This window comes from Syngnathus scovelli, chromosome 3 (assembly GCF_024217435.2).
Source record: "Syngnathus scovelli strain Florida chromosome 3, RoL_Ssco_1.2, whole genome shotgun sequence".
Lineage (NCBI taxonomy): Eukaryota > Metazoa > Chordata > Actinopteri > Syngnathiformes > Syngnathidae > Syngnathus > Syngnathus scovelli.
In genome coordinates, this window is record NC_090849.1 from 12,726,150 (window position 1) to 12,753,496 (window position 27,347).

Consider the following 27,347-nt stretch of genomic DNA (forward strand, 5'->3'; position numbering starts at 1 on the left):
GATGTGTTAGGGGCGGGAGACATCTAAAAGATGCAGGGCAGTGGCATCAGAGGACTGACTGGGTTTGGACATACCTGTTCTGGCCCAAGTGAGTGCACGAGATTAAAAATTCTTTCAGTGGATCAGGCTCAACATATAACTTGCACAAGAACATTGCAACTGAACCTGTACAAACATTCATTAGCACAGTTGGCAAAAATTCAACCTGCTACTTGTGTTGAGATCCAAGCTTGATTCTCTAGTTAAAAGATGATGACTATGACCCTCAAGCAATTGAATATTTGTGTATGATTGATGCAGATAGCTGTTTTTTTACTTCTCTAAAATTTTATTTAGTGTAAATACTCTGTTCCTTATTGAGAAAAATTAAAATAATTGTAAAGTAAATATTTGATATAATCATATTTTATGCAATACTATTTAATTTTTACAATTTTAAATAATTTTTGGTAATACATGTGCATAATTAAATAGCTGACTGTTAGCTGCAGTGACGTGCGGTGACGTTTATTCATTATTTAATTTGAACTATTTTAATTAAAATCTCATATCAGCAGTCTTCACACATAAAAACACTCAATAAAACACATGAAATCAAAACTTGTTTTCGATCGTGCGTACCACTTCGTTCCGTAGTCCCGTTGTCCTAATCAAACCTTTTAACTCCGGAGTTCTTTACTGATGACCTCCTGCTTCGACCGAAAATCCATAGTTGAAAATCCTTTGGATATGTAATCCTCCATTGTAAAACGAAATGTAAAAACAGGGTAAAAAAAAAAAAAAAAGAAAAGCGAATGTAAAACGAAACAAATGAACGACAGCTCCTCAGCTGTTCGCTGTAAATTTGAACTGGAGATATCTTATTCTACAGGTAGACGCATGAAGCATCCCGGGATCACTAGCACCCCCTGCCATAAGGCTGGGGAACCTTTTTTTGTAGCCTCCGTAAGATCTCTTTTCAAAGCAGTTTTGTACGACGGTACAGACAGATGACAAGGGAGTGTTCTATGTTGTAACCTCACACATGTAAAAATCACAGTGCAAGGTGAAAAAGTTATGCTGTGAAATTTGAGATTTTCTGTAATAAGTGGGTCATCTTCATTTTGCAGCAACAGCTTCAATCAAATGTTTCCTGTAGTAGCAGATCAAACTTGCACCTTGATCAAGACGAATTATGGATCATCTCTTTTGAAAACGGTTGCAACAATATTCACTGGACGGTCTGATGTGTCAGGATGAGTAAAACAATGACAAACATTTGTCACTAAGCAATTTGTCACATTGAAAAGATCATAGAAGTAAAGTAGGAGTGATGTTTTATTGACTACTTGAAAGCAAACACGTCCTTGACATACAGAGAGAGAGATAATGCAAAAAGCACAAGAAGCATGGTTGACGTTTTTAGGGGCACATTTAAAACACTCCACACATTCAGAAACATTCAGAGAAAAATATTTCCTCTTCTAACCTGAGAGCACAAGCATGATGACCTCAGCAAAGTTGTTTGTGCTCTTTGAGAAAGGTTTAGTTCACCAAAAATTACATTCAGAACAAATCAAGTGTAAGTGGAAATTGTTTTTTAAATCAAAATGTTTTTTCTGTCTTATGGCAGGTATCTTTTTGTGTTTTTTTTTTACTTTCCTCCAATAAGAACATATATTGGAGGTGAAAAAATGTCACACTTGTGTCAGCCAGAGATTACTTCTCAAAACTAATGAATAAAATGTGTGACAGTTATCAACTTTCAACTTGCCAGTCCTAAAAGTTTTCTTCTGATCTCTTATTGCAATATAACACTTGACCCCTGTGTCCGTGTGTTAGTCCCCCATAGGAAGCGGCTTGAAATTTTACCATGAGAAAATGTTTCTAAAAGGAAAAGTCAAGATGTCCTGAATCCACTGAGTAAAGATTAAAAACAACTCCATTTATTGAACAAATAAAAGCATGGAAGATTCATTCAGTATTCCTGGGTTTGCTGTGTTGCTACAGCCAGTAATGTCCAGATGTGAGCTAGATTATGTGTCCAAAAGGACAGAAGGAGTCCATTACTTTTGAACATTAAGGCAAGTACTGAACTGAGGAAAATGCAGGAAATGGCAGTTGGTTTAACATCAAAAAACAAAACATTTTTGTGCTACTGACCAACATACACAAAAAATATTTTTTTCTATATAAGAACATTTTTAGTGCTGACAACCCCACACTTAAATGTGTTTTTGTTACAGACTTTGGGGAGTGTGGCTTGTAATCATAATATCCAAAAACATCGACTTGGGCAGGTGCTCCACACTTGTCACAGATAACATCCACGGTCTGCACTGAGAAAGTACACTCATTACTGAAGTTTCTTTTTTTTTTGTTTTTAAAATATTGTGTGTGCTGCAGCTCAATAATAGAACTTTTCTAGGCTCTTCCATTCTTTAATTTAGGCTTGTTATGGGAGGTTGAGGATGATGTGGCGGTGGAGTAGACCCTTTAAATCGACGACTTGTTCAAGCGCTTGAGGCGAAGGCGTTGGATGTAGCTCACGTTGGCGGGGCTGTAGCGGCTGGGGCTGAAATCCGGTGAGGCGGCCTGGCGGGCGGGGCTGAAGTGACCCGAGGGAGACGTGAGGATGCCAGACGGCGAGCCGGGTGTCTGATGCTGCACCCTGAGTCGCTGTTTTACCACCACGGGGCTCGGCCAACTGGACACATTGGTCAACATTCTATTTTTAGAATACTTGTTCCTTTTAGTAAAAGGCTTACTGAGGAACACTATCTAACACCACGGTCTAAATTATTATGCAAATTATGTTTTCACTCTTATTTTTATAATAGTCGATGCAAACGTCATTCAGCATAGGAGAATAATTGGAATGTTTTCAGACAACCACCCCCAACCATAACTATTTTTTTCAAGAAAACTTACTTTTTTAAAATACAATATTCAAAATTTTTTGTGCAACAGTGTTTCAACACAAATTGAATAGTTTGCAAAGAACTGCAAATAGACATTTGTTGAATTTGCTGAAATGATGTGAAATGAGAAAACAATTACTTTTGAGAGCCTGAAATTGAAAGATTAGGACAATCTTTGGTTAATAGATGCTCTGAACAATTACTTGATTATTAAAATGAAGGCGATTCATTTGATAATTGGTTTGTTGTGGATTAATCAATTAATGTGGACACCTCTACGCGTACAAACCTGTTCATGTCTGAGGAAGAGTAGGACCTCATTGTGCTCATCCACTTGTGAATACTGGGAAATTTTTTTAGATCCAGCTCTACACCGCCGATTGCTGCCAACACATCCCGGTCCAACTTGGTAGGCGAATCCCTGCGAAAACATCAGACAATATGGCTGACCTCTTATCTGTGACACCTCAATCATCGGTAAATAAAACCTATTTACGACTCTTCATGGGACAGGGAAATCTCTCATTCAATTTTTGTTGTGTTGATCGACAAAATTCGCCTTACGAGTCGGCTTAAGACACTCTGCCACTAGATGGCCACAGCGAACTTGATACAATTGTTAACTTGCTGTTAAAACACAAAAATCGAGCAAGCATAAAAAAAAATTAAAAAAAAAGTGGTTGATTTCTTTCCCCTTTTTCTAACCAGGCGTCTTAGAAATTATTTATTTCAGTGTATATCCTGTGCCTCAACCTACTATTATTAACAAATACAGTTTTGCAAATGAAATAAAAGCAAATATGCTTTTCATAAAAGTAACTTAAACGACATTCTTACGTCTACAAAACTAACTCTAATTATGGTGAACATGTCCTTTGTCTTTGCCAATCAATATTATTTGGTGTTGTCATTGTTTATTTCAATATTGCTGTACATCCGTACCTACAGAAGGAAGGCCAAACGAATGACAATTGTAGTACTTTATCACGCATTACCTTTTTTTTTTTTTTTAAATTGTACTCATCAAATATTCTGTATATTTAAAAAAAAAACCCACTAAAACTATTTAAAGGTAAACCAAAATCAAGCTTTTTCATGAAAATAAAAAATGATAAAAACAAATTTTCTGTAAAATCTAATTAAAATTAACTGGATTTAAATCAACAGTCAAAACAAAATAAAAAGTAACTCCAAAGAAAAGCCCCCAAATAGAGATACTCACCCATCAATGAAGAGTCCCCTTCTACTGTGAGGTGGGGTCCGAGGAAGGAACTCATGAGAATTATCCAAGGACTTATAGGAGGATCCTGATGACCCCGAGCTGCTCAAGTCTCTCCCGCCATGATCCCACGATTTGGACCTCGCACACAAGTTGCGCACCCCTGAGGCCAGCCCCCTTGTCCTGCTCATCATTTCGAGGCTGTCCTCATCTGCCTCAAAGAACTCATCGGAGCTGCTGCCGCCACATCGTTCCTCTGAGTCAGCCTCCTTCAGGGCCTCGTTGTTGGTGGTGTGACCATAGGACAGCCGCTTCAGCTCAGCGCCCAGGTCTACGCTAATGGAGGAGCCGTAGGAGTCAAGGGTGTCTCGGTGTCGGTTCCCGCCACTGCTCCTTCGCTCCCTGCATCTATCTGGGTTGTCCGGCAGTTCTTGTAGCGACATGCGCTCAAATTCCACCGAGAGGTTGGAGATGGGTGAGAGTAAGCTGGAGGTAGATGGCGAGCTCCGAGGGCATATGGTGTCTCCATTGGAAATGCCATCTCTTGGGGAGGAGCACACCCCATTTATGCAGACGCCGGGTGATAGCAAATCCTGCTCGGCTGCCGTCTCGATCAGGTCGCCTCCACGGTACTTCAATCCCATTGGCATGATGTGGAAGTCGTGACCTCCCACTGCACCTTTCAGGTTGTCCAAGGATGCGGCGGAGGAGGTGATGCAAGTAAGTGCTGCATTCTGCCTATTCTTCATCTCCTCAAGGCTGATGTCCTCACTCTCGTCCAAGAAGGCACCAACAGAGATGGAGTTGCAGAACTTCTTGGGCTTCCCTGCAAGCACAGACGTTCATTCAAAGACAGAGAATGCCAAAGTCCAGCATTTGCTAGCTTCATTGTAATATAGTAAAAAAGTGAATAAGGAGAGGTTCAGTTGTTGCCGATGACAAAATGTGAGTTGTGTTCCATTCAAGTTCTAAAGCCGTGTAGAACTTTGCATTTCTGTGCAATTAGTTGTGCAATTGCAAAGAACTACAGATGTAATCAATTCATAAAGTGGTGCCATTAATTTTGGCAGAAATATACTCAATTCACAGACTCAAGTTTACAAACTACAAACAGAGTCATTGCTAGAGAGGCACCACTTGATTCCTGAAATGCTTTTATGGAAATGAGTGAGGCACAACACCACATTTGTGCCCAGCCCCTCATGCTTCCATGCTCATAACATCCTAGGTTGGAGTAATTGAGTGAATAGTGTATTTTCCCTTTTTGTGACCAATGTGTTTTCTCTAACAGTAACATGTAAAAGTACCTGGGGAAGGTGTTTTAAATCTGTTGCTGGTCTCATTTTCCCCTTCTTCACAAGTATGTGGAAAGGAATCCCTCTTACGCAGGTACTCTTCCAGCTTTTGAAGTCCCTTGGTTGATGACAGATCTACAAAACTGCCAAGGAAGTCCCAGTATTCTGCCCAGGGATGACCCATCTCGTGAGCCAAATCTCTGTAGGATGTGAATATTAATTACTGAGACTGTTACTAGAAAATAAATATAAAAAGTGCACACATTTTGATTTGATTTCATTCTATTCTACTGGACCCAATATTCAAATGACAACTCATCCATAACAGTTGAATGCTATCAATATCGAGCCGAGTACTTTTAAGAATTCTACTGTAGAGCGAAAAATAAACATGCAACACATGGATTAGCCCCAGCTTGAATGCATGAAAGGACTACCACAATGACTTAACAACTAGAATTACGCACAGTGTACAGTTGTACAATTACTAATGTTGTCTTACCTGCCAACCCGCTCTGCACCACGGTCAGGATCCGACTTAAGAATGTTGTGGAAATGCTCTGCTCGATTCCGAGGTGGGGTCTTCCAGGAACGTCGAAAATCCCCCGCCTAAGGTGGACGATTATACTGTCATTTTGGTATGATACTACATTTGACAATTTTTCCGAAACAAATGAAGTGAATGCAAATTAGAAGTGAAGGCAACTCTTACTTTAGAAGGACTCAGTGGACCAGCAAAAGCTGTGACAGCCATCAGTGGATCCAGCGGGCTTTTTGCATGTCGTTGGATCAGCGAGAGACTCTCTGAGGCTTCGGGCGACCACGGGGCACCTATGATAGGCTGTGACGTGTTATCGGCTGGCCTAAGCAAGGGGATGTAGCAGCGGTCTGTGGAATGAGCAGAAAGATGGCGTCACACAGAAGAATCCTCCCAGTGATCTTTTGTTCTTCCACCTCAGGATTTTGACAGAGTATTATCTATTTAAATATAATGTTACATTTCTCTATTATTGTTTACCTTCTTTTAACTGTGCGTAATTGCAGCAGCGTTGTTCAATAGATAAAGACTCAAAAAAGAAAATGCAAGCGTATTTAGAGGTCAGCTAGCTTAAAGATAGCAACATGATGTGCTGATGTCATCCTGCTACTCTGGCCAGTGTGACGTATTGACAGTTGACACACTATGTTTTGGTCCTCAATCCATTTTTTGTCTTTGGAGACTGCAATTTCTACTTCACAACATTAAATACATTGCCCGTCTTGAGCCAGGCTTCTGAAAAATAATAAAATGTTAGCATGGACATTAAATTATTGGATAAATTGTTCAAAATGTGTTTGCTCTTACCCTCCAAATAGTCCCTTATTTTCTCTCTCACTTCTTGGCTTGTGTTCTTTCTGCTACAAATAATCTATGGAAAGGGGGAAACGAAAATTCATAATACAGACAGACAGCTGTTACAATACATCTGTTGCTGGCTTAGTGCTTATGCTTGTCTAAATTTAGTCAACAATGTGCAGCAGGGATTGGAAACATTTGGAGAGCTAGCCCTAAGGTCAGAACTTCTCAAACTCGCACACGAGAGTGCTCCACAATGGCACCCCTTTGCTTCAGTTGAAAACACGTACAGTATATAGTTAGTTTAGAGTATTTTTCCCCCACTTTAATAAAGCCTCATTCCAATACAATAATAATAAAAAATTCAATTTATATAGCACTTTTCATTGACCCGAAGATGCTTACATTATATTTAATACAGAACACGATATTGATTTTGTTGATGCATTTTTGTCAGTGATTATGACCTCAAATCTACTTTGTTATAATGGAACAAGATTGGTACATTTTATTTGAACAAGTTTTACCCATTCCTCTTTTAAGCACCTCTCAAGGTCTATCAGGTTGGAAGGAGAGCATCAGTGTACAGCCTTTTTCAGATCTCTCCAGAGGCGTTCATTCAATTTCAAGCCTGGGCTCTGGCTGGGACACTCAAGGACATTCACAGAGTTGTCCCCAAGTAACACTTTTTATATTGCACCTGTGTGTTTAGGGTTATTGGCATGCTGAAGATGAACCAAAATACACCACTCTTTGAGAACAAGAGCACTCTGGACCAGTTGTTTCATTCAGGACGTTTCTCAAAATCGTGCCGCTCAATTAAACTTCAAACCTGAGAAAAGGGGTTTTGGGCAACTCCCTGACAATTGCCATTTAGCGGGCTAACCAGATCTACCAGAACAGTGTTAAGACTGAAAGATCATACTAAAACACAAAGCTATAAAGAGTGACCCAAAAACGTTTGCATGGCGATGTGCTGTTCAAGATACCTTCAGAAAGGACCACAGATAAAGGTCTAAACATGCACGAAAACTCAATTATCGTTGCAATTCTTCTTTTAAAAAAAAAAAAAATAAATTCTAATTCCAATGGCCCAGTACTACAACATGGCCAGAGATGCGATGTCCCAAACTGTACATAAATGACATGTATCTACTCTTCAATCCAGACTAAAACCTCATCATTATTTTGGTGGTTTTGCTATCAAGATTATTCTAGTTTGCCTCAAGTCATTCGGTAAAGGAAAGTTAATTTATTTTTTAAGTTTGAAAGTACTTGCAATCGTAAAATCATACTTAACATGTTACCACTGAAGATATTTGAAAAATGACAATAATGGCCTTGTTTTTAAATTCCTGGATTCAGTGGCGTTTAAGAGTTTTTAAGGATTCGCTGAAATGCCGTGTACTTTGTATGTCTACCTATTCTGTTGGCTTGTGACTAAAACCGGCAGGGAATACAATTCTGAATAGTCACATACATCACAAGGCTTCTGGTTGTCAGTGTTCTTGCAGTTCTTATCTGTGTCAGGATGCGTGCACAGCACGTTGACAACATCTGGACATCCAAACTTGCAGGCAAAGTGGAGTGGCGTTTCACAACCCTGACATAGGCATACAGCACAATACAGTGTGAGCACAGGCAGAAACAAATTCTGTGATCTTCTTTGTTTTTTGATAGGCTGAGAGAAAAAAAAAAAACCTACCGCCTTATCTGGAGTGTTGAGGTAAAGATCGACAATGTAACGAATGCGCTTCTGCAGCGTCTCTTCTTGGTCATCGGGGTACATGAGGCGCATGAACGCTGGGTCCTCTAAAGTATCCAGGAGAAGTTGGGCAATGCCCGCTTGGTTCTCCTTGGCCGCCACATGCATTACGTTGTACCTGCAGCCCTCCTGAGCACACATTACAATCAAATGCTCTGAAGATGATTATTTTGACTCTTCTAAACAAATCTAAAACAGCATTTACCTAGCCTCATTCAACTGGAATTTAACCACTCGATATGCAACAAGGACAACAAATCTTGGGATACCGGTAAAATTACAGGTAATTTTTATTTTTTAATTTACCGAGACACTTTGATTGCAACTAAACATGTTCGAACAGTCTGGCAATGGCTCTTGTTGCACAAAACAAGATCCAAGAAAGCATGGCTGTGAGCTTCATTTTCAATGAACCTCAAAATTTACAGACATTCCAGAAAGTGTTGGTAAACAGATTAGGTTGAAAATAACGAGTTTCATATGGGCACAACTCACCTGAACAATAGTGGGGTTATCCCCTGAGCCAATGAGATAGCGCGGGTTGCCCCAGACACTAGCATGAAACTCCTTCTCATCTCCCTCCTCCACGGCTTTCCTCAGCTTGGCCGTAAGGTCCTGGGTGCGTGGGCACTTGAAAGTGTTGGCCCGTTCCCTGCTAATGGTATCCACCTCCATCGTGTCTTGCGTGTGGAGAAAGACAACTGAGTGAGAGGCCAGCACTCCTTAGCTGCTAGATTAAACAACCAGTATATCCAGGTTTACGGATGAATTATTGCCTTTAAATAAAACCAATTTATATTACTTATGTGAACAGAGGGCCAAACAAAGCAGCAATAGAAAGGTTATTTGGAATTCACAGATATTCATCAAAACTAGACAGTGAAACTTCTGCTTGACACTTTGGTTTGATTTGCAATTCTACAAAGCATTCAGCCAAATACTGATTTACAGACTGTACCTTTGCTGATGATTTGGCCTGGTTCAACAGGAGATACGCATGCCATGGATTTGTTGAGAAAGGGGAAATAGTCACAGATTCCCTTGGCAAACTTCTCAGCATCCTCACGGTTGGAAAAGGCTTTAAAACGTGATCCCTTTATCGCCTTTACAGCTTGAAGGGCATCTTTCCTATCTTCATACACACGTCCTCTTTCTATGGGCAAACCATAATCCGCATGAGTACTTGTTTATTGTCATGTGTATTTCAGCTATGTGTGAAGTCGTTCTTGAATGTTAACTGGTTGTCCTGACACTAAACAAAACCAAAACGGAGTTTTTGAAAAATATAAACATTGACACTGACATCTTATGGGAGAGTGGCACAAATACTAATGCTCAAAGAGAGAGTACGTCAATGCTTGCAAGCACATTCTCGTAACTAACAAACGTGTTGAGTTGCACCGAGGTAACATGAACAGGCATTGTGATTATCTTTAAATGGGACTGGTCGTAAGGCCGCTTTTCCAAAACACTAAATACATTTAGTAATTGTGCAACAAGGAAGTGTCCAAATGGGAAGGTTGGACATAGACAACACAGGTGAAAAATGTATGGCGAAGATGACAGAGTGAAACAATAAGATACTAATATGGGACAAGCCGCAATTGTCTCCAAAAAACAAAAAGCAAGACTTTCTTACCTTTTCGTGACATGTCCTCCCATAATGGAGGACATACTCCATAATAATAGGTTGGGGATACTTGTGCTGCTTTTGAAGGTGTTTTCATCTTGGATAGAGAGTTAGAGATCTCCTCTTCCTCTGGCGGGTTGAGTCCCACACCATAACCAAAGTCCAGTTCCTCATTTGGGCTGCCGCTTGCTGCAACAGTTGTCTTGGCACACGGTTGAGGTTTGTCACGGTCAGCTGCTGAAGTCACGTCGTCTGCATCCCTTGCAGAGGAACTCTTGTCCGTTTCAGTGGTATCACTAGCTGACTCAAGGAGCTTGCGCGCCAACTTCTTTTCAAGGATAGATCGGGTTGAGGCCGTGATGGCGACGCACCTCAGGTCTGCCCGGGCAAATTCCTCGCGAAGTTCATCCGCTGTTAGGCCCTTCAGCCTGGTTAAAACTGCCTCCATGCTTTAGCCCCCTGGAAAACACAAGACAAGCAAACAGCAATCAATAACACCAATAAATTTATCTTGATTTGTAAATCCAACCAATAAACAATACAAATGACTATGTGCACTTTCCACAAAATAATCACTAAATCGCACGCCAGAAAATTCAGCCAAGAAGTTAAATTCTAGCTTGCAAACACATGCAGGGCTATGACATAAGAAATAGTTCCTAAAGGCTTGATAATTCTAGCAGCACACATGCAATGAGTATGCACCTTCCGAACGGACTTTTTACTTTAGCAACACACGAGGTTTTATACGAGCAAGTTTAAATGATTCTTGACACCAATTCCACAGAAGCCATGAAAAAAGCATTTTGGTAACTTTTCAACAGCGTCTATGAATTTTGGTGAGAGTTCGTCAGGCTCCAAACATATCAGTTAGTCCCACAGCAATTAACAGCAAATAGAGAATTTTATAAACATAAGCACATTAAATTTTTTGATTTTGATTTGATTTTGTTTGTTTCGGGAAGTACAACACACTTATTACAACTTCATTCCACATTTTGTTTTACATGACTTGTCGAAAAGGGAAGCGGGTTTAAGCAATCTTTCTTATCTGGTCCCGTCTCGATTACAACCAAGGTTTCACTGCCAGACACACAATCTACATTATTACTTATAATACTACCATAATCATAAAAAGAGAGAATCAAAAGAAAACTCAAAATTGACCAGGATAACATCTGATTTGAATACAGCAATAACAAATAAACTGGAAGTTTGAATACGAGTTCAATACAGCATAAAACTGGAAGTTTGCATAACAATTGCTATCAATTTTCTACAGCCATATACTAGTTCAGGTTTGCCACCTAACTGTACACTTACACATCGATCACACTCTTAGCAAAGTGCTTATCTGCTTTTCTGTCATTACTATCACTCCCTAATAGAGGCGTTAAGACACTTTCAACCTTCTGGTATATTCAACCTATTATCGATCAAAAAGAATAAGCACCCACGTCCAGCTAGCCTGCGCTAGCAAGTTTGCAGCCGTATAGTGAGCTTGGCTAGCATAGTAGAATCGGCTCTGATGAAATTCTGGTCAAAATAAGCAAAAACGTTACCAATCTGGGGAGACTATCAATATATGTGCATTACATAATTTTATACACAAACACAGATTTGTTGCAATAAACGGATGGATTAGTCTATTCGTCGCATGCTGTCACACCCAACTGTCATATGAGGCTTCTCAGGCTGCAACGTCCAAATTTGATACGTCTTCGGAGTGATGATGGCGATAAAAACGAAAGTGCATCTGTTGACATCTTTGAACAAACGACTACTCATACTCACAGAGCAACGTGTTTTGCATTTTACGATGAGCTTTAGGAAGTCCTCGTTAGTTTTATACACAAAGTGGTGGACAGACACAAAGCTGAGGAGGGTCTGATAGTCTCGTCTCATTGTTTACAACGTACTTTGCGCATGCTCAGTTTCAACAGCACTAATGTTGCGTTCCCTATCGTTTGGATTTTGAAAATGTATATACTCAATTTACATTAAGAGGTCATTTAAACAATATTATCGTAATTATGTACGGTATTTAGAGCCCATAGTAGCGAATATACTGGCATTTAGTTTCTGTTTTTTTCGGTGTTATTTTCGTCCTTACACTAAATTAATTGAAACACGATGAAACGCTCATATGTAGAGCACGTATCAAAAACCGTAAACGATTGTACAGTAAAAATCGGGGATCGTGCTGGATAAGTTAATTGTACTTTCCCCCACTCCATTTTAAAGTCTAAATAGCTTTGATTTATGATAGCTTTTATTTTCCTTCTCTCAAAAATGTAAGCTTTTGTGTAATGTGTATATTGTTCAATACGTCAAAATCAATCCATCTCCCAACTTTCAGAGTGTACAGCATTTACAAAGCAGTATACAAGTAAACATTCAAGAGCTGAAACGCAAAATAGGTACCTACCTGACATTTCTCAGAACATTCCAAAAGACATACTGTAAATAGTTTGCCCCTGAAGTTGACTGCCAGAATAAGACTTAAAACGATTAAAGTTACGTGTGCTTTCTGAGGCGTGCGTTTCTGCTAACGTTAGCCTCAACGCGACATAAAATTCTCCTCGATGTCCGCGTTCATCCGTAGTTATTTTCTAGTGTAGTTTTTGTTCCACGTAAAAAAAACATTTAAATTAATGTGAAAGTGACCGCCCCCCCAAAAATAAAAGAAATATCCATGCGCACCACCACCTCCACCTCTCCGCGACCAGATGGTTTCAAATTACAGACACCAAGGACCCACTGTTGCCCAACGTGGTGCCTGAACAAAAATGCCTAACCTATTCAAAATTCAGACACCAAAGACCCATCGTCGCCCAACATGGTGCCTGGACAAAAATAATGGCATACGTGGAACATTTATTCAAAATTCCGAATATAAAACGTTACGGCGAGGTAATTGTCCTATTATAATAACATTCCAACAGACAGTCTCAGTAATTTTTATAGAAAAATGAGTAAGTTTGAAAGTTTCAAAACACAGTAGTTGTGTTTAATTTTAAGCCATTCCCTTTCAATTAAACAAGCGTACAGAAAGAACATCTTAAAGTACTTACCCCCCAACTACAGGAACATAACCCTCCCCCATTGTGTGACAGCATAAACTAATGCAGAATTCTAACACTGTTAGTATTAGAAATAGGATAAAATGCCAGGAAACATTGTTTCCTGTAACTTGTATTTCCTTTACAATATTGAACATTTATGATCAATTTACAATCATACAAAAAGAACAAAATATATTAACGTCTGGAAACAATTAACCCAGTATTCATACAAGATTAGTATGTGATACTGTAGTCACCTTCCATCAACATGTACAGTATACAAATAAAAGAACATGGAGACACCTGCCTTTAGTGGTAACTATGTTGCAACATTACTTGCTTTCTTTCAGTTACATATTTATCAATGGGCATGCTGTCGGTCAAAAGTGCCCTGCATACTTTCAGATTTACACACTGAAAATATATTACATCTTGCACATACCCTCAGCAAAATAAGATACTAACTTAACCAGATTCCATGACAGTATAGTAATATTATGTAAGCATACCCACACACACACAAATTATGACAGTCCATGCTCGACAAGACACCTTCATACATAACCGAGACTCCAAGAACCGGTGGTCAAATGGTTACAATAAAAATGAAGACCTACTGCATTTTAACAAAGGCAATAAAAAAGTTTAGTGTGCATAACCTTATGACAAGACGCATACCTCTCAATCACTAGTGTAACTATCTTAATTAAATCCTGAATGAATAATATCAGCCAAGTACAGGCACAAAGATATGGAAGACCATGTCTTAGCCAGTGTGGCTTACATCTTTTTACATATGGTCAATCAATCATCAAAGATACTAATTACAAATTTGAAGGTGAAGTATGCCGAAAACCTGAACAGCTTATATTATTATATTAAACGTGCTTGGAGAAATGCTCCATCCGATTCAACAAATGATAAGGTTAGGATTTGTAATGGTGTGGTTCATCTCTAATTCTTTAACGCTCAATAAATATCACAAGGGCATAACAGTATAAACAAAGGTTAAATAATAAAAGAGCAAAATGAAAAAAGCTCTGATTTACGTTTTTACTCTGCAAAAGCACACCTGTGATGATAGGAGAAAAATGGCCAAATGTTGACAGCCGTTGTTTAAAAGAAAAACGGAATAATTGACTAAACAACACCTTTGTGGATAAAACTCCACTGTCATTATGATCTGAAAAAAGTTGCTTTTAGGACTGCTGCTGTTCCGCTTCGTTGTTATTTTCCACCACTGTATTGCTCAGCGGGCTCCATGCATTAGATATGTTGTTTTCAAGTCCCAGTTGAGCCAGTCCTTCCTCTGTGTTTGGCAATGAGCTCATTGACTCATGCACTGTTACTGTGTGCTCCTCCATCTGTTTTTGGAGGCTGTCCATCTCCTCCCTGACAAAAAAAATTCGAAAAACATCACAGTATATTCAGACTAGCATTGGAAACAGTATTTCACACCTCAAATGGAGATTTAAAAATAAGTGTACTAGAGCAAAATATATTGCAATAAATTGGACATATACGTATAGGCAATGCAGTTCACGAAATCAGGCAACTGCACCTCAATAGTTGAAGCGTTTGAAGCGGATATTTTGTTCCTTTTTGTTCCTGGCATTGAGAGACATGGAACACAGCCAATATAAAAAAAATAAATTAAAAAAAAGATCTACAGGTTATGGCATTTAGAGGTACTCAATCATGGTTGTTTGGTTTAAATTATGGCGTTAGGATATGGGGTCCTTGGAAAAATTAATCTGCTGTAAGGGGTCCATGGACCCAAAGATTTTGGGAAACCCAGGTCGAGTGTACAACAGAGCATCTTACTTGAGCTGCCGCAAACAGTTGTGCAAGTTGTTGAGCGGCTCTTTGTTGACCGAAGTTGAAGGTTTCAGTAACTCATCAAGAAGTGAGGCAGGCACTGGGCAGTCAGGGATCTTTACCGGCGTCACTGGGTTGGATGGGGTCCCTTCACTCTTCAACTCCATCCGTTGCTGTTCCAACAATGTCATAATTTAATGGCTATTTATCTTCAAAGAGATTAAATTGTGCACACTTCTGTCAATTTGAAATGCTAACAAAAATCAACATTTTTCCAATTGTTCATTATTGTTCTATGTATAGTCCAGTATTTTGATATGAATGAGAATTAGTCATTATTATTTGCATCGGCAGAGAACCAATAACTCAAAACAGTATGCAGCTAACATGCTAAATACTATATGCTAAAAATGCTTTCATCGAGTGAATCCTTCATTCCAGTAACGACATTGACCAAAATGAACCCAATGAAACCAAGTCAAGCGAAAGGCTGCATCACCTTTCTTAGACGGATCTGTTTGAGGTCCTGTTTGAGCTGCTGGTTTTGTAGCAAAATGGTCTTCATGCTGTTCTTCAGCTCACCCACTTTAGCTTGTAGCATAAACTTGTCCTTCCTTGTACCATTCAGCTCCTCCTGGACGGTCTCCAACTCGATCTTTATGTTCTGTGACAGACAGACTTAGAATAAATCCAATCGCTTGAAAAAGAATAGGCGCCGATCATGATATTAATTACTGCTTTGCAAACTCTTTTCCCTGCTATTGTTTTATCGTGTTACTGAATTGACATTTCTCATTTAAATAAATACTTGCCTGCAAAGCTGTCTGCAGGTTGTCCAGCTCCCTATGCTGACACTCCTCCATCATCTCCAATTGCTGCTTTTGAGCCTCAATCTCCCTCTGCCTTTGTTCCACCTCCCACTTAAGGTCCTCAACCTGTGAGTTGTAGGGAAGTTGGACAAGACAATGTGTTATTAGTCGCTACACATTTCCATCAATAGTCAACTTTAGGTATTTGTAACTGTAAAAAACGTAGACTGCAAAACTTTGTTTTTCTTTCAGATAATAAAAAAATAGTCTCCCAATAATATTAAAATAATTCAAACAATGAAATCATTTCCTTACCTCTTGGTTAGTGAGGGGCTTGTTTGACAGCTCTTCATCTAGTTGTTTCTGGAGGATTTGGAGGCGAGAATGGGCTTCAGCCAGCTCCTCTTGGAAACTGGAGATCTCCTGAGCATGCTTCTCATCCTGAGATCTGTGGATAGAGTCGATGGTCAATAGTGTCAGAGGTTTTGAAAAACTTTTCATTGCAGATATATCTTATATTATATTTGAGGAAGTATGACACTTCTGTGGAAAATAATGCTAATAGTGGCAATGGTGACTTATTTAAAACATTATGTTGTTGATGGTAACATTTAAGTCTCTTTTAGACAAACCTGAAATTACGCAAATCTATTTTTTACCATTAATACCCACATGGAGTGCTCTCCATAAATCCGCACATCCCATTTGAGCCGTTAGCTTTGTGTACATGTTGCATTGAATGGAACCAGTTTTGAGCTTTGATGAATTATACTATCATTTTGTGAATTTGATTTCCTGAAATCTAAATTTTAGCCTAAACAGTGTTTAATCATTTTTGAAACATTACATTTTTTAGAAAATGTTGTCATTTTTGAAACATTACATTTTTAGAAAATATTATGTGCACAGATTGACAAATCTCAGTAGTGATCAATAACATAATGAAAATAGTTGTAGTACAATATGCCATCAAAAAAAAAAATTCTGAAAGGAAAGTCAAGGCTTTCTAATTGCATGAGTTGTACCGTTATTTTTGTTGAGCACGGTGTACCCTGCTTGGCATTTATTTGCATGCAAAGTTCATAAATGGAAATTTTCAACATTATATGATAAATGTCACTTATTTGAGGATTTTCTTTTTTCATTTTTTTTTTTCAGTGAATGCGATGCGAATAGCGAGGATCCACTCTACGTAGCTGTTATTTCCATCAGAGTCACTATTTACTGCATGTAATTCATTTCCATCGAAATCTGTATTCTGTAACAAATTAGTGTGCATACTGGAGCTTGTGGGCTTCATGTTGCAGAGCTTTGACCAAGTCTTCTTTGGCCTGAAGGTCTTTCTTGATCTCTGACAGTTCCAACATGGCAGCCCTGTAGTGTCTCCTATTGTGTGCTGCTTCAGCCTTTGCCGTTGCCACCTAGACATACAAATTAAATAATAACTAAAAACTCAACATAGTGCATAGAGAACTGCTATTGGAGTAACTCCAAAAGACTCTCAAGATACTCTTGTTAAAAGAAAACTGGCACCCACTGAGTGCAGGAGAACTTGTACCTGTTCCTTAAGATCTTTGACTTTGGTTTTCTCTTTTTCCAAGGCAAGCTGCAGAGTTTGCACCACCTGCTTCATTTGTTGGTCCTCCTCTTCTTTGCGTTTCAGAACAGCTTGAACCTGAATAAGAGGATGCATGAAAGAAGAATTTATTTCACTATTAGGAAGATCATCTTTTACACTTGTTTAATCTCAATACACTGCACATTAAATACTCCAACCAAACAACACTTGTTGCAATCAGTGCTTCACCTGCAAGTTGAGCTGTACAAGATCCGCCTCTCGCTTTGCTAAAGCAGATTCCAAGATATTGGCATGTTCGCGCAGTGCACTGTGGGACTGTGTCAGTCCAACCAATTTTCCTTTTTCATGTTCCAGCTCAAGAGCGAGCTTCTTGTTAGCATCTTCTAGTTTTCGGATCCTCTTCTTGAAGCATCGCGACTCTTGAAGCTTTTGAAAAAAAAATGCACAAAGCCATTAAGGAGGCCAAAGAAGGAATAGGCCAGGAAAGTATTAAGTGCTATATTTAGAACTTTTAACACAGTCCCCCATATTTGATGGCCCACCTCATCTTCTAACTCCATGACCTTCTCCTGGTACTCCTCTAACTCTGTGGAAGTGAGGGATATGACTTCCTCAAGCTCCTTCTCTAACATTGCCTTGCTTTTAGTTACAACCTGCAGTGCAGTCTGAAGAGATTCAATCTTCTCCTGGGTAAACAAAGAAACAGAGGTTATTGTGACATTTAGAATGCTTGTATTTAACAATGGCAATTACAGGATGATTTTTTCCCCCAAAGAGCAATTAAGTCATTAGGAGTGTACAAATATTTTTGTATTGTATTTTAAGGGATAGTGCACTTATTTAGCCATTCCATCAATAAAAGGTTAATATTCTATCCATAATTCATTTGATCATTTCAATATTTCTCATGTACATTTAAAAACATTTCTTCCCCACTTCCTGTCAATTGAAAATGACACCACATGTGCGGAGGACCACCAACCACTGCTCAGCCGTTTCCTGGTTTGGTCAATGACATCCACACACTGAGGCAAGATTGGTCGTTACCTGTGCCCCCAGCACGCCTCTTTCAGTCGACAGCATGTGGCAAAATGAGTTTTTAAATGCATTAAATGTACATGAAAAATAATTACGTTACCAAACTAATTAAAGACTATATTTGGAGCATCATTTAGTAAATTGGAATTTTCACAGAGGCCAATAAGGATAAGTCAGCATGCAGATCTTGAACTACAGCACTGAAGTACGCTAAGTACTTCCCTTAGTGTTCAGATTTGGTAGGTTTATACCTCCAAGATGTGGTTGTTTCCTCCATCTGAAACCTGAGCTTTGAGTTTGACCAGCTCGGCCTCAGTCGTCTCCTTGTCAGTTAGGGCCTCTTGCAGCCTCCTACTCAGGATGCTCACAGCATTCTCGTATGCCTTGTGCTTGGCCTTCATCTCCTTCTGAGCACTGGTCAAATCTGTCCCCAGCCGCTTCATACGCACTTTTTGCTCCGAGATTGCTCTATTTCGGGAAAATAATAAAACTAAGTCAAGGGGAAAGCTGAAATGACCCTAACTGAATGTATGCAACGTTACATGCTAAAGTGTGTAAACGTAATAATCTTTGTTATGTCGCTAATCAGGATAATAGACCGTCTGATTACGAAATTTTAACTTAAGAAATAAATCTGAAGAGATACTACTTATCATTGCCCAAACAAATTAGGCCAGACTTAATTAATTGTTACTTCGCTTTATTAAAAGCATGACTCACTTATTGGCTTCTGTTTCCATCTTCTCCACTCTTTTCCTGAGACTTTCATTCTCTTCTGTCACAGCTACAAGCTGACTCTGATCAAACTGCAAGGACTGTGAAGGGAAATAGAAAGACTTAAAAAAAAAACATCACTGACCTTAACTGAATTTAGCATAGGAGAAATTGCAGCAATTCACAATTACCTGGATCTGTGTTTCGAGGTGGTCGCGTTCTCTCTGAATGTCTTGCAGATGACTTTCCATGTTATTGATCTGTTCTTGGACTCTGAGTACTTCTTTCTGCAACCGGGCCTGCTCCAAATCACCTTTTTGCTTCTCCCCATGTACATCCAGAAGCTCTTGTTTTAGGTCCTTCACCTCTGCTAGAAGACGTTTTTTCGTAGATTTAAGCTCACTGATCAACTGGTCTTTAGAGTTCGCATCCCGACGATAGGCTTCCACCATCACCTGTGAAGGAAGACGTACCGTAATATTGTTCATTCGTCATGCACTAAGCAGCATCTATCATTTTTCAATTCAGCGAGGCACTGATCATTCTGTAATATTGTTCATCAGTCATTTTTCAATTCGGCTTATTCTATCTGAGACAGCCACCCAGCTGCACAATAAATCCTCCTACGAAAACATGAGCAAGAGGGGAGATTCTAACGTTATTTTGTATGAAATACTTGTAGGGATATTTTGTAGGAAATACTCTTCTACGTTCTTCAAGAGTTTCCAAAAACTTTGTTGACACACACCATAGTTGGAGGGAATTAAATTGCCTGGTTCAATTTGGCCTATTGTTTACAATTTTGTGAGCAGGGTCTTGCAATATTTGTGAGCAGGGTCTTGCAAAAACGGACAAAGTCTCGTTATTTTCTCTGCTTGTAATGCTAAATGCTGTGAAGACCTTTCCGTGAAATTCTACCAACAGTTTTCTCCAACAGTTATGTCAATATTTTCATGTAGCATATTCATTACGACAATTTAGAATTGTTACCTTTTGTTGTTGGAATTGTTCCTTAAATTTCTGAACTTGTTTTTTCAAGGAACCATTTTCTTGCTGTAGCTTTTCAATCTATAAGAAAGCAAATGCCAATCATAATAGATTACTTGAAAGATAATAATCAAACATAAAAATAAATAACACTCAAATATATTGCAGATTTATAAAACAAACCAAAAAATGTTTGTTTTGTCACAGTAATTATATATCTACTGAATTCAGTTCAGTCTATATCTTTATACATCTTATATCATACTCAAAAGCACAACCAACTCATTAGTTTCGCACCTGACTGGTTTTGACCTGCACTTCCTGTTTGAGATGATCCAACACATCTGAGGCCACCAAAACGTTCTCTCCAAGCCGTTCAGCATTTTCATCAAGTTGGTTCTTGTCGGCTCGGGCCGTCTGCAATGCTACCTCCAGAACAATCTTCTCATTCTGGAGGTACTGGATGTTGTCATCTTTGCTATTGCTCTCTGCCTGCAGCTCAGTTAGCTGGGCTTCCAGCTCTAGGTATCGAGCCTCCAGTTGGTTGATTGACTGCTCTTTGGTATGCAGGTTCTCCTGAGTGGTGGTCAGCTGGCGCATAAGCTCCAGATGTTCTTTCTGGAGAGCCTGCAGCTGCATGTCCTTCTGAGAAAGGTTCAACTTCATCTAATGAACACACACAAAAAAAGAACCACAGATCAGAGCAACACAGAGGCAAAATGGTTGGCACTGTTGCATAGCAGCTCGCGGTTTGGTGCAACAGGCCTGGATAAGCAAATCATTTACAATTCAGCTACTAACATAAAAATACCAACATGCTCTTGAAAGACAGACATGAAGGATTGATCCAAGAAAGGAGATCACTACCTGTTCTAGTTCCATTTCCAAGTTACTGGCTGTGTTGGCCAATTTTACTAAGCGCTCCCGTTCTTCCTCAAACTCTTCTAGTTTGTGTTGCAAGTCATCCTCCACCATAGTCTTTGCATCCTGGATCTGCTTGTAGGCAGCTTCTTGAGTCATCATGTCAGCCTACAACACAAAGAGCAGAAGGTCCCTATCGCAATCATGTAAATAATCAAACAAGATCTGAAAACATACATCGACTTGCATTGTCAAAGAGTATGCCACTTCAGATTGGCCAATATTTTGTAAAAGCACCAGACAGAATATAGATATGTGGGAAAAAAATACAAAACTACTTAATTTGGACAGAGGTGTCTCTATTTGACTAACAATTATGCTAATTCATACACAACATGACATCTTTTTGTCATACATTTACAGTGGCTATAGTCTAGGACGAAACCCCTGTTCAAATGGTCATCAACACCACTAATTAATGAAATCAGCAGCAATAAAATGGACACAAAGCTTTGAGGGAAAACTGATTGGTATAAATGCAAACACCAGTGCAAGTATTTGTGTGAAAACTGCAGGGGAAACATTTTAACAGATGTAATGTTCGAATTATATAAATAAACATACAGGGAGAACTACTGCGCATCCAAAGCAAATTGCTTAAGGCCGGGTACTGCACAAAATGGAGTTTCTGCTGTGAAACAATAGATAAAAACAAACAGAATGTCAAATACTGCCAGTTGTGTGCTCACTCCCATTGAACATAAGTTTGAATGAAATTTGTCAATTCTGGACACCATATTCCCAGTTATAAGAGAGCGTGCACTTTAAGCAACCGCATTCTCAACACCCTCCCAACTTGAGTTGTACATAGTGGAAAACATTATGAAATTATTATTATTATTATTATTTTAAACTAATTATTTTCATATCACAAAAACCTTGCATTTAAACAGTGGGTGTAGACTTCACATCCACAGTCTAGATGTATCCAAATATGCTGCTCTGTTTCAACAGACATACGTTCAAACATGAAAAGAAAATGTACCTCAATGCTCTGCAGTTGAACAGCTATACGCTCTTTTTCTTTGATAGAGCGGTGTTGAGTCTCTGTCAGTTGATGGGACAGGGTCACATTCTCTAGCTTCAGATGTTCCAGAACGCCAGTCTGGGTCATTTTGCCAGCCTAGGAAAGAAGGTCAGATTTTTTGTTTGACATACATTTTGAACTTTAAATAAATAAATAAATAAATAAATAAATTTACCTGCATGTTAGCCATTTCACTTTGCAGTCTCACTCGGGCCTCCTGAGCCAGGCCAAGTTGTTGCTGGTACCACTGCCTGACCTGCTGGAGTGAGTCAATCTCTGCTTGAGAGGTTTTCAGTCGACTCTGGAGAGTGCTACGCTCCAGCTGGACCTGTTGTAGTTGGTTCTGAAGACCACCCATTTGCAGTCGCATTTCCTGAACTGCATGATATATTGATATAAATAAAAACAGTCAGGTTGGATTTTTTGCTCACTGAAGGCTTACCTGTGTTGTCCCTTGATGTGAGAGTCGTTTGCATTTCATCCACCTTCCCCATTAGTCTGTTGTACTGGTCTTCAGCCACATTCAGGTCATTGCATAACGATGCCAGATTGGCATTTTTGCTCTCCAAATCGCCTTGGAGCTCCACCATTGCCTTTTCTAGTTGGCTACAACTTTGCCGCAAAGTACTGACTTCTGTTGTGAGGACATTCTGCTTTTCCTGGCTAAAGTGAACCTCTGCCTTTTGAGCTTGCATCTGAGCATTCACGGTGGCAAGCTGGGCCTGGAGCTCCGTCTTCTCTTTTAGAGCCTGGTGGGCAGGACAGGATTATAAAAATGTTTACTGAATGATAGATACAGCATTTGCCAATTAATATGTCTGTCTGCAGCAAACAGCAGTAACAAGTCAGAAACATTGAGAACCTTTGGTGAACACGTTTTAATATAGTGTACACTAACAGGAAGTAAAACAAACCACTCATTATGATGCAGTGCATTTGGAGCCCACCCCAAAATATAGCAATAATAATAAACACTGTTAATAATTAGTACACCTCCGACAGTTTCACTCAAAACTATGCTCTAATATTGTATTTTGCCAAAATGTTGTGGCTGGTCAGTGTGTTTGTAAGTACTTCACACTAACCTGGTTGGCCTCAGATGATAAAGATTCCAGTTGGCCTTCTAGTCTCATTTTTTCTTTCAACACCTGCAGCATTTCATCGTGGCCCATTACAGAACTCTCCAAAGAGACACTAAACAATGTAAACAACATCAGTTATTTGACAAGCCAAAAGTATAATCAAAAAGCTGCTTGAATTATTTTTAACTGGTTTTAATTTACATGTCATCAAAAATACCTGCTGGAGAAGCTGTCTATAATAAAGAATAATAAAAATGCTGCTTTAATTGTTTTAACTGGTTTTAATTTATATGTAGATAAAAAAAAAAAACTATCACTGCATGTCATCAGAAATACCTGCTGGAGAAGCTGTCTCTGCGGCTGCGTGGTTCTACGGCGCCTTCTTGCTCCAACTCCTGAAGATGCTGCTCATCACTGGCTGCTTGCAAGACTTCATGCAGGGAGGGAAACTGACCCATGGCCTCCGGCGCAATCTCCCGCCCCTCAACCGTGTAGGTCCCCTGCTGCCTGTCCATGGCAGCAGAAAACATGGTGTAGGTTCCCCTGGTAGAGGCACTGCTGTAGGATGAGCTGTCACTGTCATTGCCATCATTTCCAGGCCTTGCTCCTGAGTCACCACCATCAACCTCAGAGACACTTTCCCCCACCTGCAGCAAAACACCAGAACGCCTTTCTCCCTCGCACGTGACCTCAGAAAGAGTAGCTACTGCACTGATAGTGGACTGGACGGAGCCCATGGCGTTGTCTGCAGTCTTAATTCCACCTCCTTCTCCTCCACCATCGTCCTCTGGAGATTTATAGTCAGCCAAGGAATGGATCTTGCTCGTGCGGGATGATCTAGATTTCTTCTCCTTGGTGGGGGGAATTCCTAAGCTCCCAAGTTTAGGACCACGGGGTACACTGGTCCTCAGGAAAGAATACTCCTTGGTCATTGCGAGTGTATTGGCCCGGGGAAGAGCCTCAGGATGCAACATTAACTCTGGATCCAGGGTGCTGAACGGTCTGTTTTTTGGTGTGCTGCGGTGGGACTGAAAAAAATTGGGTGGTTATACTAGCAATATGGCCACTTTCAAGTTGCTAAGCCTGCTGTACACTATCAATGAAGAGCGTTATCTCAGAAAATGCTTCAGTTAAATTTAAAACCCATTTACTAGGTTGTTACACGTTACCACCCTCTTGAAACAAAAGTGTTCTTTTTAACTTTTTTTTGTTAAACATTTCCTGGGAATGCTGGCTCCCTCTTCTAAAATTGACTTCATGCTTAGTCAAGCAGTTCATTCAAGTCTACCCTTGAAATAAATATGATCAATAAATATCATCAGCATTTGATTCAGTACAAACAATATTTAACAAAGCTGATTGTGACAGTGACTTTTCACTCACCCTCTCCTTATGTCTTTGCACTCTGTACTGTTTCAGCTGCTCTTCCAGACGCCTACGAGCCTCCAAACGAATCTTCTCCTCATTTTCCAGCTCCAATGAAGGCTTCTGGTTGGCTACAGAGCAAGAGTATTCATCCAAAAGGAAACATTAATGAAATTATATACTCACAAATTATGTGAGCATTGTGAAAAGAGGCGAACTTGAATCCCTTAAAGCAAAAAAAACTGGAAAATATGCCATAACATCTTTTAATTAACCCTATAGAAGTTGAACAACAGTCATATACTTGACTTCATCTACCCAGAGAACAAAGACAACAGACCAGTAAAATAATAAGGGTTTGGTGAAAGGGTTACAAACAGGCTCAGCACAGAGGGGGCATTCACGCAACAAATTTATGCTTACACAAATCCGTCTCCTGCATAGGCATACTGAGTTTGAGTGACTGCAATGCATCACCCGTGTGACCCGTGACCTCAGCAACAGCCTGCTCAGGTTCAAGCATCATGGGTGGATAAGCAGTCACACCTGGAGAACCCTCTTGACTTTGGGAGTTGACCGGGGGGCTGGTGGTAAGTGGAAGGGCGTTTGGAGACAGGGACCCATTAGCATGGGAGTTCCCAGCAGCAGCAGCAGCAGCAGCAGCACCAATGCCCTCTGACTTTTCGTCTCCATTTGGCATCAGATCCGAGCTGATGGGACCTGAAATGAATGAGTCCCAAGGAATGTGACAGAGTCATAGTCTGTATTGTGGGCCTGAATGCATAGTGAATGTGATTCTCTTGACAAACTGGCTGAGCAACTATGACAACACTCACCAGCACAATCTAATTCACCCCCTGGCCTTAAGGGCTCTGCTGCTCAAGTAATTTTATTCACACCTCGCTTCCCCATGCTACTAAAACACCATGTGCAATTGCATATATTTTTTATTATTAAGACCAGTCATTGTAAGCCAAGACGGTTGGAAAAAATGGCTGTGTACACTAGGTATGCATGCCTAGCCTCCCTCCCACCCCGAGCACTGAGCTCAAACAATGGCAGACATTTTGTTATCATATTCCAAAACCATCAGCACTCACCGTTGTGAATCCCTTTAGTTGTGTTTGGTTTCCCATCAAGGCCTTGTTGCTTCAAATTTTGCTCACTTTCAGTCCTTTGGAATTTCAAAGTGCTGTGAGATTGCTCAGTATTCATCTCCATTTGAACAGTGTATTAGATTGTAATGTCCATAGCTTTTAGATTATATTTCTGGGTCTTCATTGGAAAAGCACCAAAACAATCGAAACCAGGTGCCTTTCAAGATCCAGGATGTGATGTACTATAGCACTGAAAAGAAAAATCACACTGTGTTTAGCAAATGTAACACTTGGAAAAACGTCCCATATTACAGCTCGAGCAATGCCTCTTTACGAGTGGCAGCAATGCTCCATTAAACTAGCAACATCTTTTGAAGATGTTGCAAATGGTCAATTTTCGTCCTATCGAACCTTTCCGAACTACACTAGTCGACAAACACGCAGTTAAGATAGATATCAGCAGACAACTGCTACAATCTCACAGGTAAGTGAACTGCATGTATTATTTAGTATGTGCAATTAGCAAAGACGTAATTGGCAGCCATAAATAATATGCACTACATTTTAGCCTGTAGTGCTCGCAAAAGTTAGCAATATGTTTGCGGCGGGGGACCTGTCAAGCTAACATTAAAGTTGCTAACTCGATCGTGAGAGCTCGAGTGTAGATTAGATTTTTAAATCATCACACAAATATCACAATTAACATGTTCAACCCAGCGTGATTTAAATATCCATGGGCTGACTATAAAATGACAAATTCAATAAATGCATTAAAATCATAATGAAAGCTCACCTAACCAGCTTCGCCTTTTACTACGTGGCTGTTTGGGTTCCGTCCTTTAATATGTCCGACTGGAAACAGTAAAGTCAAACAAATGTCTGGAACACAAGTGTCATATTCGCGAAAATAAATACAACGAATGAACGAACGAACGAACCAACGAACGAATGATTGAATGAATGAATGAATGAATGAATGAATGAATGAATGAATGGATGGATGGATGGATGGATGGATGGATGGATGGATGGATGGATGGATGGATGGATGGATGGATGGATGGATGGATTAATGAATGAATGAATGAATGAATGAATGAATGAATGAATGAATGAATGAATGAATTAATTAATGAATGAAATCTAATGAATATTTATACGTGGCGTTTTACAAAATTGCTCTGTGATTGTCATGTTTAGACTGTCATTCAAAAGCCAAAATCATGTTCAAACGTAATAAACATCCATGCATGTGGTACCAGCTGCATGGCAAACTCATGGCTTCAAAATTTCGCTTATAAATCTTTAAATCACTAAATATAACCCCTGATGTATAAACCGGGAGTAGGCCTGTAATCCACTGCACTCAATGCAATTAAAACAGGGGGATCTGGGTGGAAGGTGAAACGCAAATCAATAGTAGCCTAAAAAATAAAATAAATAAAAAAAAACAATCTATCAAGGTTGTTGATGGATTTAAAATGTACATTTCTGACATTTGAATGATTTGGAAATATTACAAAGTGTACGGTGGCACCATCTAGCGGTATTTAAAAAAACCTACGACACATCTAAAACAGTTACCATACGTACTAAATTATAATGCATAGTTTCGTCGATGATATATGAAATTATTTTGACATAATATAAAATAGTATTTTTTTATTGCTTGCTGACCAAACCTCGGTGTAACATTGAGT

General features: G+C 39.5%; 2 protein-coding genes across 4 annotated transcripts; both read right to left on the reverse strand.

Annotated features, from left to right (window-relative positions):
- Nucleotides 1-1,299: 1,299 nt before the first annotated feature.
- Nucleotides 1,300-12,838, reverse strand: ankle2 (ankyrin repeat and LEM domain containing 2). Of its 2 annotated transcripts, none has more exons than XM_049762883.1 (13): nucleotides 12,574-12,838; nucleotides 10,155-10,604; nucleotides 9,474-9,668; nucleotides 9,011-9,195; nucleotides 8,456-8,644; nucleotides 8,231-8,353; nucleotides 6,760-6,823; nucleotides 6,127-6,302; nucleotides 5,917-6,023; nucleotides 5,427-5,614; nucleotides 4,123-4,945; nucleotides 3,190-3,321; nucleotides 1,300-2,686 (listed from the first exon to the last, which is right to left on the reverse strand). In XM_049762883.1, exons 2-13 carry the CDS (start codon nucleotides 10,591-10,593, stop codon nucleotides 2,476-2,478), a joined length of 2,832 nt encoding a protein of 943 aa, XP_049618840.1. In that variant the 5' UTR covers nucleotides 10,594-10,604; nucleotides 12,574-12,838; the 3' UTR covers nucleotides 1,300-2,475. The 2 variants fall into 2 exon arrangements, with proteins under 2 accessions (XP_049618840.1, XP_049618841.1); XM_049762884.1 differs by lacking the exon at nucleotides 12,574-12,838 and adding an exon at nucleotides 11,940-12,101.
- A 287-nt stretch (nucleotides 12,839-13,125) lies between these two features.
- golga3 (golgin A3) lies at nucleotides 13,126-26,578 on the reverse strand. Of its 2 annotated transcripts, none has more exons than XM_049762864.2 (24): nucleotides 26,441-26,578; nucleotides 25,651-25,897; nucleotides 25,097-25,270; nucleotides 24,569-24,681; nucleotides 23,522-24,213; nucleotides 23,189-23,297; nucleotides 22,546-22,852; nucleotides 22,279-22,481; nucleotides 22,062-22,199; nucleotides 21,023-21,184; nucleotides 20,453-20,821; nucleotides 20,159-20,236; nucleotides 19,360-19,623; nucleotides 19,175-19,269; nucleotides 18,706-18,922; nucleotides 17,959-18,102; nucleotides 17,645-17,842; nucleotides 17,396-17,512; nucleotides 17,119-17,258; nucleotides 16,153-16,285; nucleotides 15,841-15,963; nucleotides 15,528-15,692; nucleotides 15,035-15,201; nucleotides 13,126-14,602 (listed from the first exon to the last, which is right to left on the reverse strand). In XM_049762864.2, the coding sequence occupies exons 2-24, from the start codon at nucleotides 25,769-25,771 to the stop codon at nucleotides 14,410-14,412; spliced, it is 4,422 nt and encodes a 1,473-aa protein (XP_049618821.1). In that variant the 5' UTR covers nucleotides 25,772-25,897; nucleotides 26,441-26,578; the 3' UTR covers nucleotides 13,126-14,409. The 2 variants fall into 2 exon arrangements, with proteins under 2 accessions (XP_049618821.1, XP_049618819.1); XM_049762862.2 differs by having other exon boundaries at nucleotides 24,974-25,270.
- Nucleotides 26,579-27,347: the final 769 nt, after the last annotated feature.

Coding starts and splice junctions, on each gene's coding strand:
- ankle2 (XM_049762883.1), bottom strand. CDS start 10,593: ATGGAGGCAGTTTTAACCAGGCTGAAGGGCCTAACAGCGGATGAACTT. Junction 9,669..10,154: donor GGAGGACATGTCACGAAAAG/GTAAGAAAGTCT, acceptor GTTTGCCCATAG/AAAGAGGACGTGTGTATGAA. Junction 6,024..6,126: donor GTCCACTGAGTCCTTCTAAA/GTAAGAGTTGCC, acceptor CGTCCACCTTAG/GCGGGGGATTTTCGACGTTC.
- golga3 (XM_049762862.2), bottom strand. CDS start 25,771: ATGGAGATGAATACTGAGCAATCTCACAGCACTTTGAAATTCCAAAGG. Junction 24,682..24,973: donor TATGCAGGAGACGGATTTGT/GTAAGCATAAAT, acceptor CTTGCTCTGTAG/CCAACCAGAAGCCTTCATTG. Junction 22,853..23,188: donor TATCATCTGAGGCCAACCAG/GTTAGTGTGAAG, acceptor CCTGCCCACCAG/GCTCTAAAAGAGAAGACGGA.